Raw genomic sequence first — 11,152 nt, 5'->3', positions numbered from 1 at the left:
AAAATTATCAGAAAACATAAATCTCCAAAAAATATTATTTATATATATATATATATATATATATATATATATATAATGATATTATATTTTAAATTATTACAGAAAAAATATTATAAAATAAACACATTTTAAGGCCTTTTTAAGGCCTTTTTCTTGTTCATTTTGTTTTTTACTTAAAAACAAAACTTATTTATCTCAATATATTAAAACTGTGTTGAAGAAAATATAAAATAAATACATTTTCAGCATGTGTTAGGTCATTTTCTCATTTATTTTGTTTTTTAGAATATTTATGTAAACATATTAAAAATTATGTTACAGAAAAATATTAGATATATAAAACAAAAACTTTACAGCAGTTTTTTGGTTGCTTTATTTTTTACTTTTAAAAAGAAGCATTATTTATTAATTTTACAAAAAATTCAGGTAATTAAAAAAACTATTTTCCTGCTTAAATTTGGGCCATTTCTTTTGCTCAAGTTCAAAAGGGTTAATATTATCTTCTAAAACATAATATTTCCTTGTGTGCAAATGGACCCCCTATTTCTTATTTTATTGTATATTTTAATCATCCACAAAATAAAGACTTTAGACTTAGACTTAGACTTAGACACGTTTATTTATCCCACTTGTGGGAAATTAAAATAAATAAATAAATTTAAATTTTAAATAAAATATAAAATATAAAATATAAAATATAAAATATAAAATATAAAATATAAAATATAAAATATGTGTAATGGTTTGTGATATTTTTAAATCACACTGTCTAAAAATAAACAGCGCGTTGAGCGCGCTGCAGTGGGTGATGTTTATCTTGACGCTCTATATCATCTTTGATCGGCTGCACGGCGCAGAGGATTGTGGGTCAAACGTCAGCCCGCCGCCATATCTGTCTTTCTGTACCGGCTGAAGGAGAGAGTCCGGAGTCATGAGAGGAATCCGCTCTCTGAACAACCTCCCCGTGAGTCCCGTGTTTTCTCCGCTTTATCTGAGCTGTGTGACCGACAGGAGCTGAACTCTGCTCGCTGTTGTCGTCGGTCCGCTCGAAAACAGACTCCGCAGTCAGCTCCAGTTAGCCTGCTGGCTAGTTAGCTTGCTAGGTGGCTAGCTAACGCAGGTTGATTTAACGTGAGGCTTTCGCCTGCGTGGATTTAGTAACACCTGTCGTGAATAACGAGTGTCAGGTATAATGCGAGGTGTATAGTCTGTAGGTTGTGTTTGGCTTTGTCTCTTATTGTAGCTTCTTGTAGTTCAGCTGGATGCAACCTGAAGGTCATCTCTGGACTCAATTATTTTGATCGCGGCGCCTGAAGGCGAACATCTTCCCTAATTTGGTCACAATTGAGTGACATCCACGTATTTCACCGTTACGCTGCTTCAAAATTTGTTTACAGTAAACATACGTGTATCCTTAGTGTGCTGAAGTTGCACGGGTCATTTCAGGACAGCCTCCTCTGACGCACCCAACTCCTTTAGGACCGGCTGTCAGTGCGTGACATGCCATAGATGGAAATGATCATAAAGTGCACTCACTTCAACATCAGTTTGATTTTTTTAACAGTTATAAAAAAAAGTTTACAAATGACAATAATGAGACAGGTAGGTGCGAGCCAAACATGCCCACCCCAGTTGATGCATTCTGGAGAAGGCAACTGCTATATGTCATAAAATATTTTTCCCTTTTCTGCAGAGCCTTATTTTCCTAAAAAATGAAAATCAACTAATGCATTTAAAAAATAATAAGAAATTAAAAAAAAAATGTTAGGCTGATGATGCAAAGCAGTTGATCAGCAGTCTCAGCAGTCCTCTGATTGGAGGATGAACAAATTTAGGCAGTCTCTGTTTGTATATATGTAGAAATGTTTTGCCATCATACCTGATGAAGGTCTGCCACACCAAATTTTTTTTCACTCAATAAATATGTCAGCAGTAAGTGGGATAGTGTGCAGGAGTTTCTCTATTTGTTTTTACAAACCAGGCAGACAAAAGTTAAATAAAACAGACACAAAAATATGAGCACATGCTGGGGTTTACCTAATTAGTTATAATAAAATGCTAAGATTTGCAGAAATTTGTAGGTTTGGTTAATATTTTTTTTTACATGTTTTTAGTTTGATATTGCTTTAAGTTATGTATCTAGATCAGATTTTTTGTGATTAATGAGGGCTGTTTCTTTTAAAGTTTAGTCAGAAAAATGAGCTCATTAGTTATATATTGTTAATTCTTTGAGAAATTAGGATTTTTGAATATCAGTAACAAATCAGGTTCTTTGAGTGAAATGTTTTTTTCAAAATGTTTTTGGAGATCTGACTGAATTATTAGTTTGATTGATTAACAAAAAAGCCTCAGTACAAGTAAAACTGTTCAACAGTTGGTTTCAGAAAGTCATCACTTATGCCGTTACTTTTGACTTTTTGCTGGAAATATGTATATTACTCAACAATGAAAACAAACCATAGTCATAAATTATTTAATAATCCAGATAAATGATAGTTTAAGACACTCTACTTGTCTAAAGTGAAACTTAAGTGTTTTATGAGTCTAAAAGTTTGCAGCAGTTGCTCCTTTCGTCCATTGATCTGATTTGATCAGCTCTGACCGGATTGACAGATCAATTATCCAACCAGTGATGGAAAGTACTGCTAAGAGAAAAAAACTGCTCATGTAAAAATCTGCCTGTGCAGCGTTCACACACCTGCAAAATCCTCCAAATTTAGAGAGGACATAGAATGATAAAAAAAATAAATAAAAAACACACAAAAACGTTAAGTTTGGGGATGTTTGTACTGTGAAACTGCTTTATGGAGTATTTTTACCAATCCTAATCATCTGGCCCGTTTGTTTTGAAGAAGAAAAGACCTCTAAAGATCATGTGGCTCCTCCTAAAAACCTTCTGAACAATAAACGCTAAAGGAATCCCAACCTGGAGTTCACGCTTGTCACATTGGAGATGTTTCAACTGGTTGCAGTCTGCGACGCTCACCCTCAGATGCCGCTCATACCCAAACGCTGTTTCTTTAACACTTACCTTTCCTGACCCTTCTCTGGTGACCACTCTGATTTATCTCGGAGGAGGTGCAGCGAACAACTGATATCGCTTCTCTCAAGCACTCATGTGCTTATAACATAGTTAAGAAGGGGACAGCTGCTATTATGAGACATTAAAGGTCATGTTACTCTATAGAGGACTGAGTTTTGTCCAATCAAATGTCAGCCTGCTTTTGTGGAGCACTTGAGCCTGTGGAAGAAAGTAGGAGTCGACTGATATTGGTTTTTCAGGGCCGATACCGATTATTAGTAGTTGATGAGACCGATAACCAATATTAGGAACCGATATGCATTTAAAATAAAAATGAAAATCTTTGTCAATATTAAGAATTTGGAATATAACTCCAACACAAAAATGCGTTTAAATGCCTTTAGCAAATGTTTGATCAAACCTGAAACTTTCAGCATCATATACAGAGGGTCCAAGCAACTTTTATTTTTATAGTCAAGTAAAAATTTAAATTAAAAAATAAATGTAGTTCCCTAAAGTTTTACAAAGTAAAAGTTCCTCCCATGCTGATACTTTCTTTGCACCTTTTAATTAGCTTTACTGGCGATTATTAAAATAAAACACTGATACAGATAATGTGCAAAAATGCCAAATATTGTACCCAATAATCTGCCGAGCCGATAATCTGTCGACCGCCTAGAAGAAGGTACTCCGCTCTAGTTGACCCTAATGTTTGCACTGCTTAAACCTGGACCGCTTGAAACAGAAACACTGTTCGGTTAAGTCAAGGACAGTGAGAGAAGGTCCACCAAAGAGGAAAAGTTAAACAGCTGCTTAAGAAGTCATTTATCTTAAATTTGGTGTCACCCCTTCCCACAGAAACGTTGCTATGCCGCCGCCAGGAGGAGTGCAGCTCTGACTGAACCCCTCTCAGGCCGTGCACGGCCCTCAGCGCCACCTCTCCCTCCCCAAAATGTCCAGGTAGGTTCTGCTCTAGTCTACACGCAAACAGCTATTTACAAGCTACAACTGAACACATATATGTGTGTGTACGCTTTGATCACGAGTTCCCAGTGACATTTTCATGTTGCTTCAGGTGTCCAAGCTTCCGAACGGTCTGGTGATCGCGTCGCTGGAGACCAACTCACCTCTGTCCAGCGTTGGTGTGTTTGTGAAAGCTGGGAGTCGCTATGAGACTTTGGAAAACCAGGGCGTCTCTCACGTGCTACGACTGGCATCAAACCTGGTAATTTGGGAGTTTGTTTCTAATTCCTGTTATCACCAACATGCTGTCGGACATGCAGGATCTTGTTGAAACGCTTCTGCTTGTTTTGTAGACTACGAAGGGTGCGTCTGCCTTCAAGATCTGTCGTGGAGTGGAAGCACTGGGGGGCAGCCTGAGGTCAGTGAGGGTACTCTCTGCACATTACACACACTGGCGGTCTCTACATTCCCAGTTATAAATAATCCAGTGTAACCATAGCTCAACACATTGAACCAACTGTTTCGTCATCTGTTTACCTTCAGTGTGACATCATCAAGAGAGACCATGGTCTACGCCGCAGACTGCCTGAGAGATCAGCTGTAAGTGTCTTTACGTCAGGACCGTAATGTTGCTTCACTCCTGTGTTTGTCGTGTTGACGTCACTGTATCTGTGTGTGCAGAGATTCATTATTTGAGTATTTGGTCAACGTGACCGCAGCTCAGGAGTTTCGGCCGTGGGAGGTATCCGACCTGACGTCCAGGGTGAAGATTGACAAGGCTCTGGCGCAGCAGTGTCCTCAGATCGGTCAGTGCAACGGTTGAACTCCTAACTGCCCGCAAACTCCACCTGCAAAATTTCTGTATCAGTTATCACAGTGTGTTACCTTGAATTTGTGCAAAATCTTTGTTTTGCTGGTATGCCTTTAACAAAAAAGGGTTTCTGAGGATCCTTAAAAAGTCATTTAATTCATCATCTAAAAATAAAGTCATTTTAGTATTTTGATTATACTGTAATTCTATTCATTTCTTTCTTTATTATATTAAATGGACTATTTGGGTTTTTTCTACTATACATTTTAAACTGATTTTGTTACTAGGTGCGCTATGATTTGAACTTATTTTTATTTGTTTATTTATATATATTTTTTATTTGTTTATTTTACAAAGTTACTTTTATTTTCATATTTTTTAGTATTTTATTATTTTTTTATGCCATTCACAATTTTGTTTTTGACATATATTTCATACAGATTTTTTTTTTTAATAGATTCATTTTTATTTGTATGTATTTATTGTATAAAGTTACATTTATTTCCAGATTTCTATTATATTACATTGACTTTTGCACTTTGTACGGATGTAATTTATGAAGCCTGTTTTCTATTTTCTCCTGCAGGTATAATTGAGAAGTTGCATGAAGCAGCGTACAAAAACGCCCTGTCCAACTCTCTGTACTGCCCTGACTACATGGTCGGTCATGTCTCCTCTACGCAGGTACGAATCCTTGTTAGCGAGACAGGAATATACCTAACGTAAGCTTTCATTGTCTGTTAGTTTGTGTGTGGCTCTCATCCACCTCTCCTTCTCCTTATATCCCCGTGTAGCTGCACTCATTTGTTGAGGACACTTTCACCACTGGCAGAATGGCTCTTGTAGGACTCGGTGAGTGTCTGCTAGTGCTGTCTGTCACATCTGCTCTCCTCTTTCATCTTTTTTTTATTATTTTTTTAATCAAGGCTCAAATTTTACTAATGTTTAGTCTGTACTCTGAATTTACAGTAATCACGTTGTTGTAAATGAACTGTGCGTGTGTGCTCTTACACTCTTTGGTCTCTCCCCAAATACATAAAGTCAATACAATGGGCCAGCAGTGCGTCTAATGTGGATTTTTGAACACGTCATAAGGCTGACTTTGCCTGCAAGCGAACGCTGCAAGTGCCAGCATGTCTGAATGATGATTCCTCATGCTCTGGTGGATGTGTCTATCCTGGGAATGTGTGGATTTTATCAGTTCGTGAAGGTGCTCTGTGTTCCTCTTCAGTTGTATGTTAATGTTATTTTTTTCTGATTTATGCATCCAGGTGTAAAGCACTCTGTCCTGAGGCAGATGGGCGAGGGGCTCCTGAGCGTCCGCAGCGGTGCTGGAGCACCGGTGGCTAAGGCCGTGTACCGTGGAGGTAAAACTCACTACATAGACTGTGCAAAAGACAAAAAAATGGACATAGCCACCCTGATATTACCCATTGGTTTGTGGACTACCGATTTAAAGCCTTAAGTTTTGCACTTAAGCTGTCACCGTTTTGATTTTTGGAGCCAGAAGTGACCATTTTTGGACGAGAGGGTACAGTTGGCATGGATACGTATTGCTATTCCTCTATCACGATTGAGGGATCTCTCGTCAACGGCTCTCCTCAGGACAGAGGGATGTCGTATTCTGTAAAGCCCTCCAAGGCAAACTGTGTTTTGTGATAATGGGCTTTATAAATAAAATTGAATTGAATTGACAGGTCACTGTGGTAGCAGCTTGTCAATCACAAGGTAGCCATACCCTGCTTTATCAGCTATTTTATTCTAAATTGGACCAAAGTTTTCAAATTGCTGTATTGAAGAAAATTTGAAACTAGTGTTAAAGAACATATAAACTCATTTGGTAAATGTTAACTGTGATAATAAATCAAGTGAGAAGTTAGATATTTTCTCATAGACTTGTACACAATAAGCCTTTATAGTCGCCATGAGCTAGATCGCTAGTTTGAGGCACTTCGCACTGACATCACTTTTTCAGACTCAGAGGCTATGTTGATGTTTTTTTTTTAAATACACAGGTTTCCCATGGTCATGGAAACCTGAAACAGCCATGGAATTTCACAATCACATTTTCCAGGCCTGGAAAAAATCCTGGGATTTGTAAAAGTCATTGAAAATTTAAAATCGGCATGAAATTTAGCTTTTTGTAATGAAATTGTGTAATCTTCCATGGATAACCTTCCATGTAATATAACAAAGCGGCAAATTTATTTTCTGAAACTGTAGATATAACGTACCTCTAGCAAGTCTTGATGTATTATATCATTTGCTAAACATTACTGATGGTTCCTGATTTTCTCCCAGTGCTTACCTCTTCCTCTTTGTGTACCAGCAAGCTGACCTTACAATTATGGGCAAAAAAAAATATTCTGATACTTAAAAAGTCATGGGAAAATTTCTGAATTTTGTGCGTAAAATGCGCAGGAACCCTGCATACAGTCAATAGCCCCTTTTACATTGCCTGTTTAAGGCAGGAATATTGCTTTGTGACGCCGCCTCACCGTTCAGTGGAAAAAGTATGACTGCTAAATGGGGGGACAGAGTTGTCTTGCCTTTGAGCCGACAAAAGAGGTGGAAACAGCACCGAAACGACATCTGTGTGAAAGGGACGGCCAGCAGCATGTGATCATGAGCAGGACAGGTGTGACATTTTGACGCAGTATTATATGCGCGACCTACGACAGGAGATTTAAAAAGCAGCCAGCAGCAGTTACCGTCTGACTCAAAAACGAAGAACAGCAGCTGAAAATGTCTGCAAATTGTGAAAAAAATGATTTGAGAGCAGATGACAAGAGCAGGTGCAATATAACAAGATGATAAATGATTTTTAGAAAGTGCTGCTGATGCATATCTTATATGTCACGCTAGAGGCAGATGCTGTTGCGTTAGAGGTCACACCCATTACGGCTCTTTTGTTTCCGTGATGCCAGCATGCTTTATAAAATCCCACACTGGTGTAGCATGATGTTGCTGTTTTTTGGTCCTGTGTAAAAATGCAAAGGCGGTGTAAAGAGGGGACTTTGTGGCGGCTCTGTGCTGTGACCAGTCTGTAGAGAGTGCTTATGATTTAAAAGCAGCATTACACTCTTTGAGATCTATCACTGCGTTATTGACACGATGCTTTTGTTTGTGTTTAGGTGAGCTGCGGGTGCAGAATAATGACAACCTGGTCCACGCACTGATCACCTGCGAGGGCGGTGTGACAGGTAGCGCAGAGGCTAATGCCTTCAGCGTGCTGCAAAGGATCCTGGGAGCTGGGCCACATGTAAAGAGAGGCTCCAACATCACCAGCAAACTGAGCCAGGGTATTGCCAAAGCCACCACACAGCCCTTTGATGTAAGTTAAGAAAAGAAGGAAGTTAAAGGAGTTAAATTTTATTATTTATTTGTTGCGTTAGTGACAAATGCAGAGAGTTTGTCTGCTAATATCAGATGACCTCTGGCTGCCTTTCAGGCCACAGCCTTCAATGCCTCATACTCCGACTCCGGCCTATTTGGCGTCTATACCATCGCACAAGCAGACTCTGCAGGAGAGGTGATTGCCAAATTCACTCGTTCCAAGAAAAATCCAAAAATGTGCAAAGGTACCAGAGTCTGCATTTCACCGAACTGTTTCTTGTTGACATCCTCTGTAGGTGATCAAAGCTGCCATTGCTCAGGTGAGAGGTGTAGCTGAGGGAAATGCGTCAGAGGCTGACGTCACCAGAGCAAAGTGAGTTCACTGAGTAACGTTGGACATGGAGGTGAAGCGGTCGCGTACCAAAATAATGTTATTGACTCTGGAGTGTGTTTGACTTTTCTGCGCAGGAATCAGGTGAAATCAGAGTACCTGATGTCAATAGAGAGCACTGAGGGACTGATGGAGGAGATCGGTGCTCAGGCTCTGACCACTGCAGCGTACCAGCTCCCTGACGCTGTTCTCCAGGCTATAGACGCTGTTACCCAGGACGATGTGGTCAAGGTGAGTGTCTCTGTTGTCACACCTTCACTCCAGTGGTGCCTTGCAATACATTATTGGCAGGGAGCGGCCCTCAGTGAAACAGCTCAGATAAGCACAATGTGTACACAAGACCTGCCTGCCCAAGACCAGATGGCAGACGCATAAAAATTATAATTTTAGCGACCAGCTGGTGGACAGAGTGCAGGATTTAGCAGCTGGTGAGTCAGATGTTTCCCTCAGGAGTTGGTGGAGACCAAAAATGGAACTAAAAGAAGAGTGAATATTGGACTTGCAGTCCAGGCTAGATTGCAAACGAGACAATCCGGCCCGGGTCAGGCCAATCATGACCGTTAATCTAAAATGAGTCATGTTTGAGGCGAGTGCTTTCAAAGCCTTCGGGCTTTATGCAAAATACTTGATAATGTCATTTTTGGCTTGTGCAACCTTTGTGCCCGGGACACGACAATGAGCACAAGTCTAACTTAGTAAAGACGAGCGCTGTTTCGACTTAAGTACTTTTTTCTAATTCTGATGGCAAAAAAGGGCGACACTCATTCATCGTGGATTTCCCACTCATTTATTTGTGTCGGCCAATCACAGTATCAATATGTGCCGCCACATATTGATTTTATATTTTCGGGAGCTAGACCGTTCATAAGGAGCAGAATATATAACCTGACCGGTTATTTAGAGAATTACACTTTTGAAAGTGCATAGTGTACTCTGGGCACAGACAGAGCATTATTTTTATTTTATTTTATTATATATTATTTATTTTTACATTATTATTTTATATTATTTTTCTTGGAACAACAGCGCTCTTATTTCAGTGTTGTCCGTCGTTATTCCAACCTACTTGAGATGCGTTCCCATGGATCACAGCTGGCACCTTGGGATCCAGCACCGGTTTGTCAGCCTCCGCCAAACATCGATCTAATCATGCACAGACATATTGATGCTACACCACCACAGCTCATCTCTGCAGGCTGTAGTCTGCTTACATTTGGGATTTTGGTATACAGCTGTTGGAAATTGAAACTGGCCCAGGGGGTCCCAGACTAACTTGCATTTGCAATTTGCAAATTGCCAGAAACAGCAATCCAATGAATGCTACAGTATTTTGATAAATGATTAATCATTTCAGTCCTTTAGCAAAAGACGTCCAATATTTGCTGTGGTTTGGAATTTGCTGGGTTTTTTTGCCATCTTTGATCCAACATGGGAGGCCTTGGGTTTTGGACTGTTTGTTGGACAATATAAGCATATTTAATATGTCACTTTGGTTTTTGAAAAATGAGCATTTTTCACTTTTTTGGGGACATTTCATAGACTATACAATTAATCTATTAATCAAGAGATTACCCCAATGAAAATAATATCTAAATGCGGCCCTAATGTAAATAGGCAGCTGTTTGCTAACCTGCTAACAAATGTAACCTAGTGTTATAGTGATGTACAGTCCTCTGGTGATGGTGGTAAACTCACTGTTTGCGTGAACAGATTGAGTAAGTCAGTTTGTGTGGAGAAAATATGTTTTTGTGTGTAAATAGTGACCTCTTTAATACAGGTGTTTATGAGTGATGAAAACATAAATACAGGTATAATTAGGAGAAATGCAGAAACAATTAAGTTACGAAAAAGTAATGTATAATAATATAAACATGCAGGTTCACTCATCAGTGTATTTGTGTATTTATATCTTTCTTTTGTGACGGTTAATTGAGTCGCATACTGTTTGAGTAATAGTTTATTATGTATTTAAGTGCTAAATTAAAAAGATCCCCTATGTCCCTTTCTTTACAGGCTGCAAAAAAATTTGTGGATGGCAAAAAGACCATGGCAGCAAGCGGACATCTGGTGAATACACCGTTTGTGGACGAAGTATGAACATAAAAATATGAGATCGGTTGATTTTAACTCGGGCGTGCTGCGCCTGGCTGCTTAAAAAGGAAAGAGGACCTCAAAGCCACAGCCTCCTGCAAGAATTCATTTGATGTCACCAATCATTTGTAGTCTGTACCGCAGTATGTGTAAACACCAACAGGGAGCCGAAGAATCATAATGCAAATTCTCTTTTGTTTTTTTGTTGTCAATTTAACTGTATATCTATGTAAATTAAAGATCATAATAACCACAGGTTGTTGCTTTAATTTGTATCTTGGGATGAGTCCAGATTTACTGAGGGGTTTTTTTTGTGCTGTGTCAGGAGCGTGAGGGTGGTATGGTGGTTTAAAAAAAAGGACTGTTGAAGCAGCAGTCGGTATTTTTAGCACTTAGAGATGTTATGTTTTTCAACCAACAGGGGGCCCCAAAAGCACAAACATGACTTGGCAGGATTGAAAGTTGAGCATCCTAAATTTAGGTTGAAGCCACCCTGTTTTTGCTCAGCCAGAACAGAAGGTGCAGAATGAACAGTTGT

General features: G+C 39.1%; 1 protein-coding gene across 1 annotated transcript; it reads left to right on the top strand.

Annotated features, from left to right (window-relative positions):
• The first annotated feature begins 816 nt into the window (after window positions 1-816).
• On the top strand, window positions 817-10,867 carry uqcrc2a (ubiquinol-cytochrome c reductase core protein 2a). The gene is made up of 14 exons (XM_088069223.1): window positions 817-964; window positions 3,881-3,982; window positions 4,098-4,247; window positions 4,339-4,403; window positions 4,529-4,585; window positions 4,667-4,791; window positions 5,383-5,480; window positions 5,591-5,648; window positions 6,068-6,163; window positions 7,931-8,130; window positions 8,248-8,328; window positions 8,429-8,505; window positions 8,601-8,754; window positions 10,537-10,867. Exons 1-14 carry the CDS (start codon window positions 932-934, stop codon window positions 10,618-10,620), a joined length of 1,380 nt encoding a protein of 459 aa, XP_087925349.1. The 5' UTR covers window positions 817-931; the 3' UTR covers window positions 10,621-10,867.
• Window positions 10,868-11,152: the final 285 nt, after the last annotated feature.

The sequence above is a fragment of the Plectropomus leopardus genome, chromosome 18 (assembly GCF_026936395.1).
Source record: "Plectropomus leopardus strain MGB_pleo_1.0 chromosome 18, ASM2693639v1, whole genome shotgun sequence".
NCBI lineage: Eukaryota > Metazoa > Chordata > Actinopteri > Perciformes > Serranidae > Plectropomus > Plectropomus leopardus.
The sequence above is the reverse complement of the archived record's forward strand: the minus strand, read 5'-3'. Positions and strand labels throughout refer to the sequence as shown.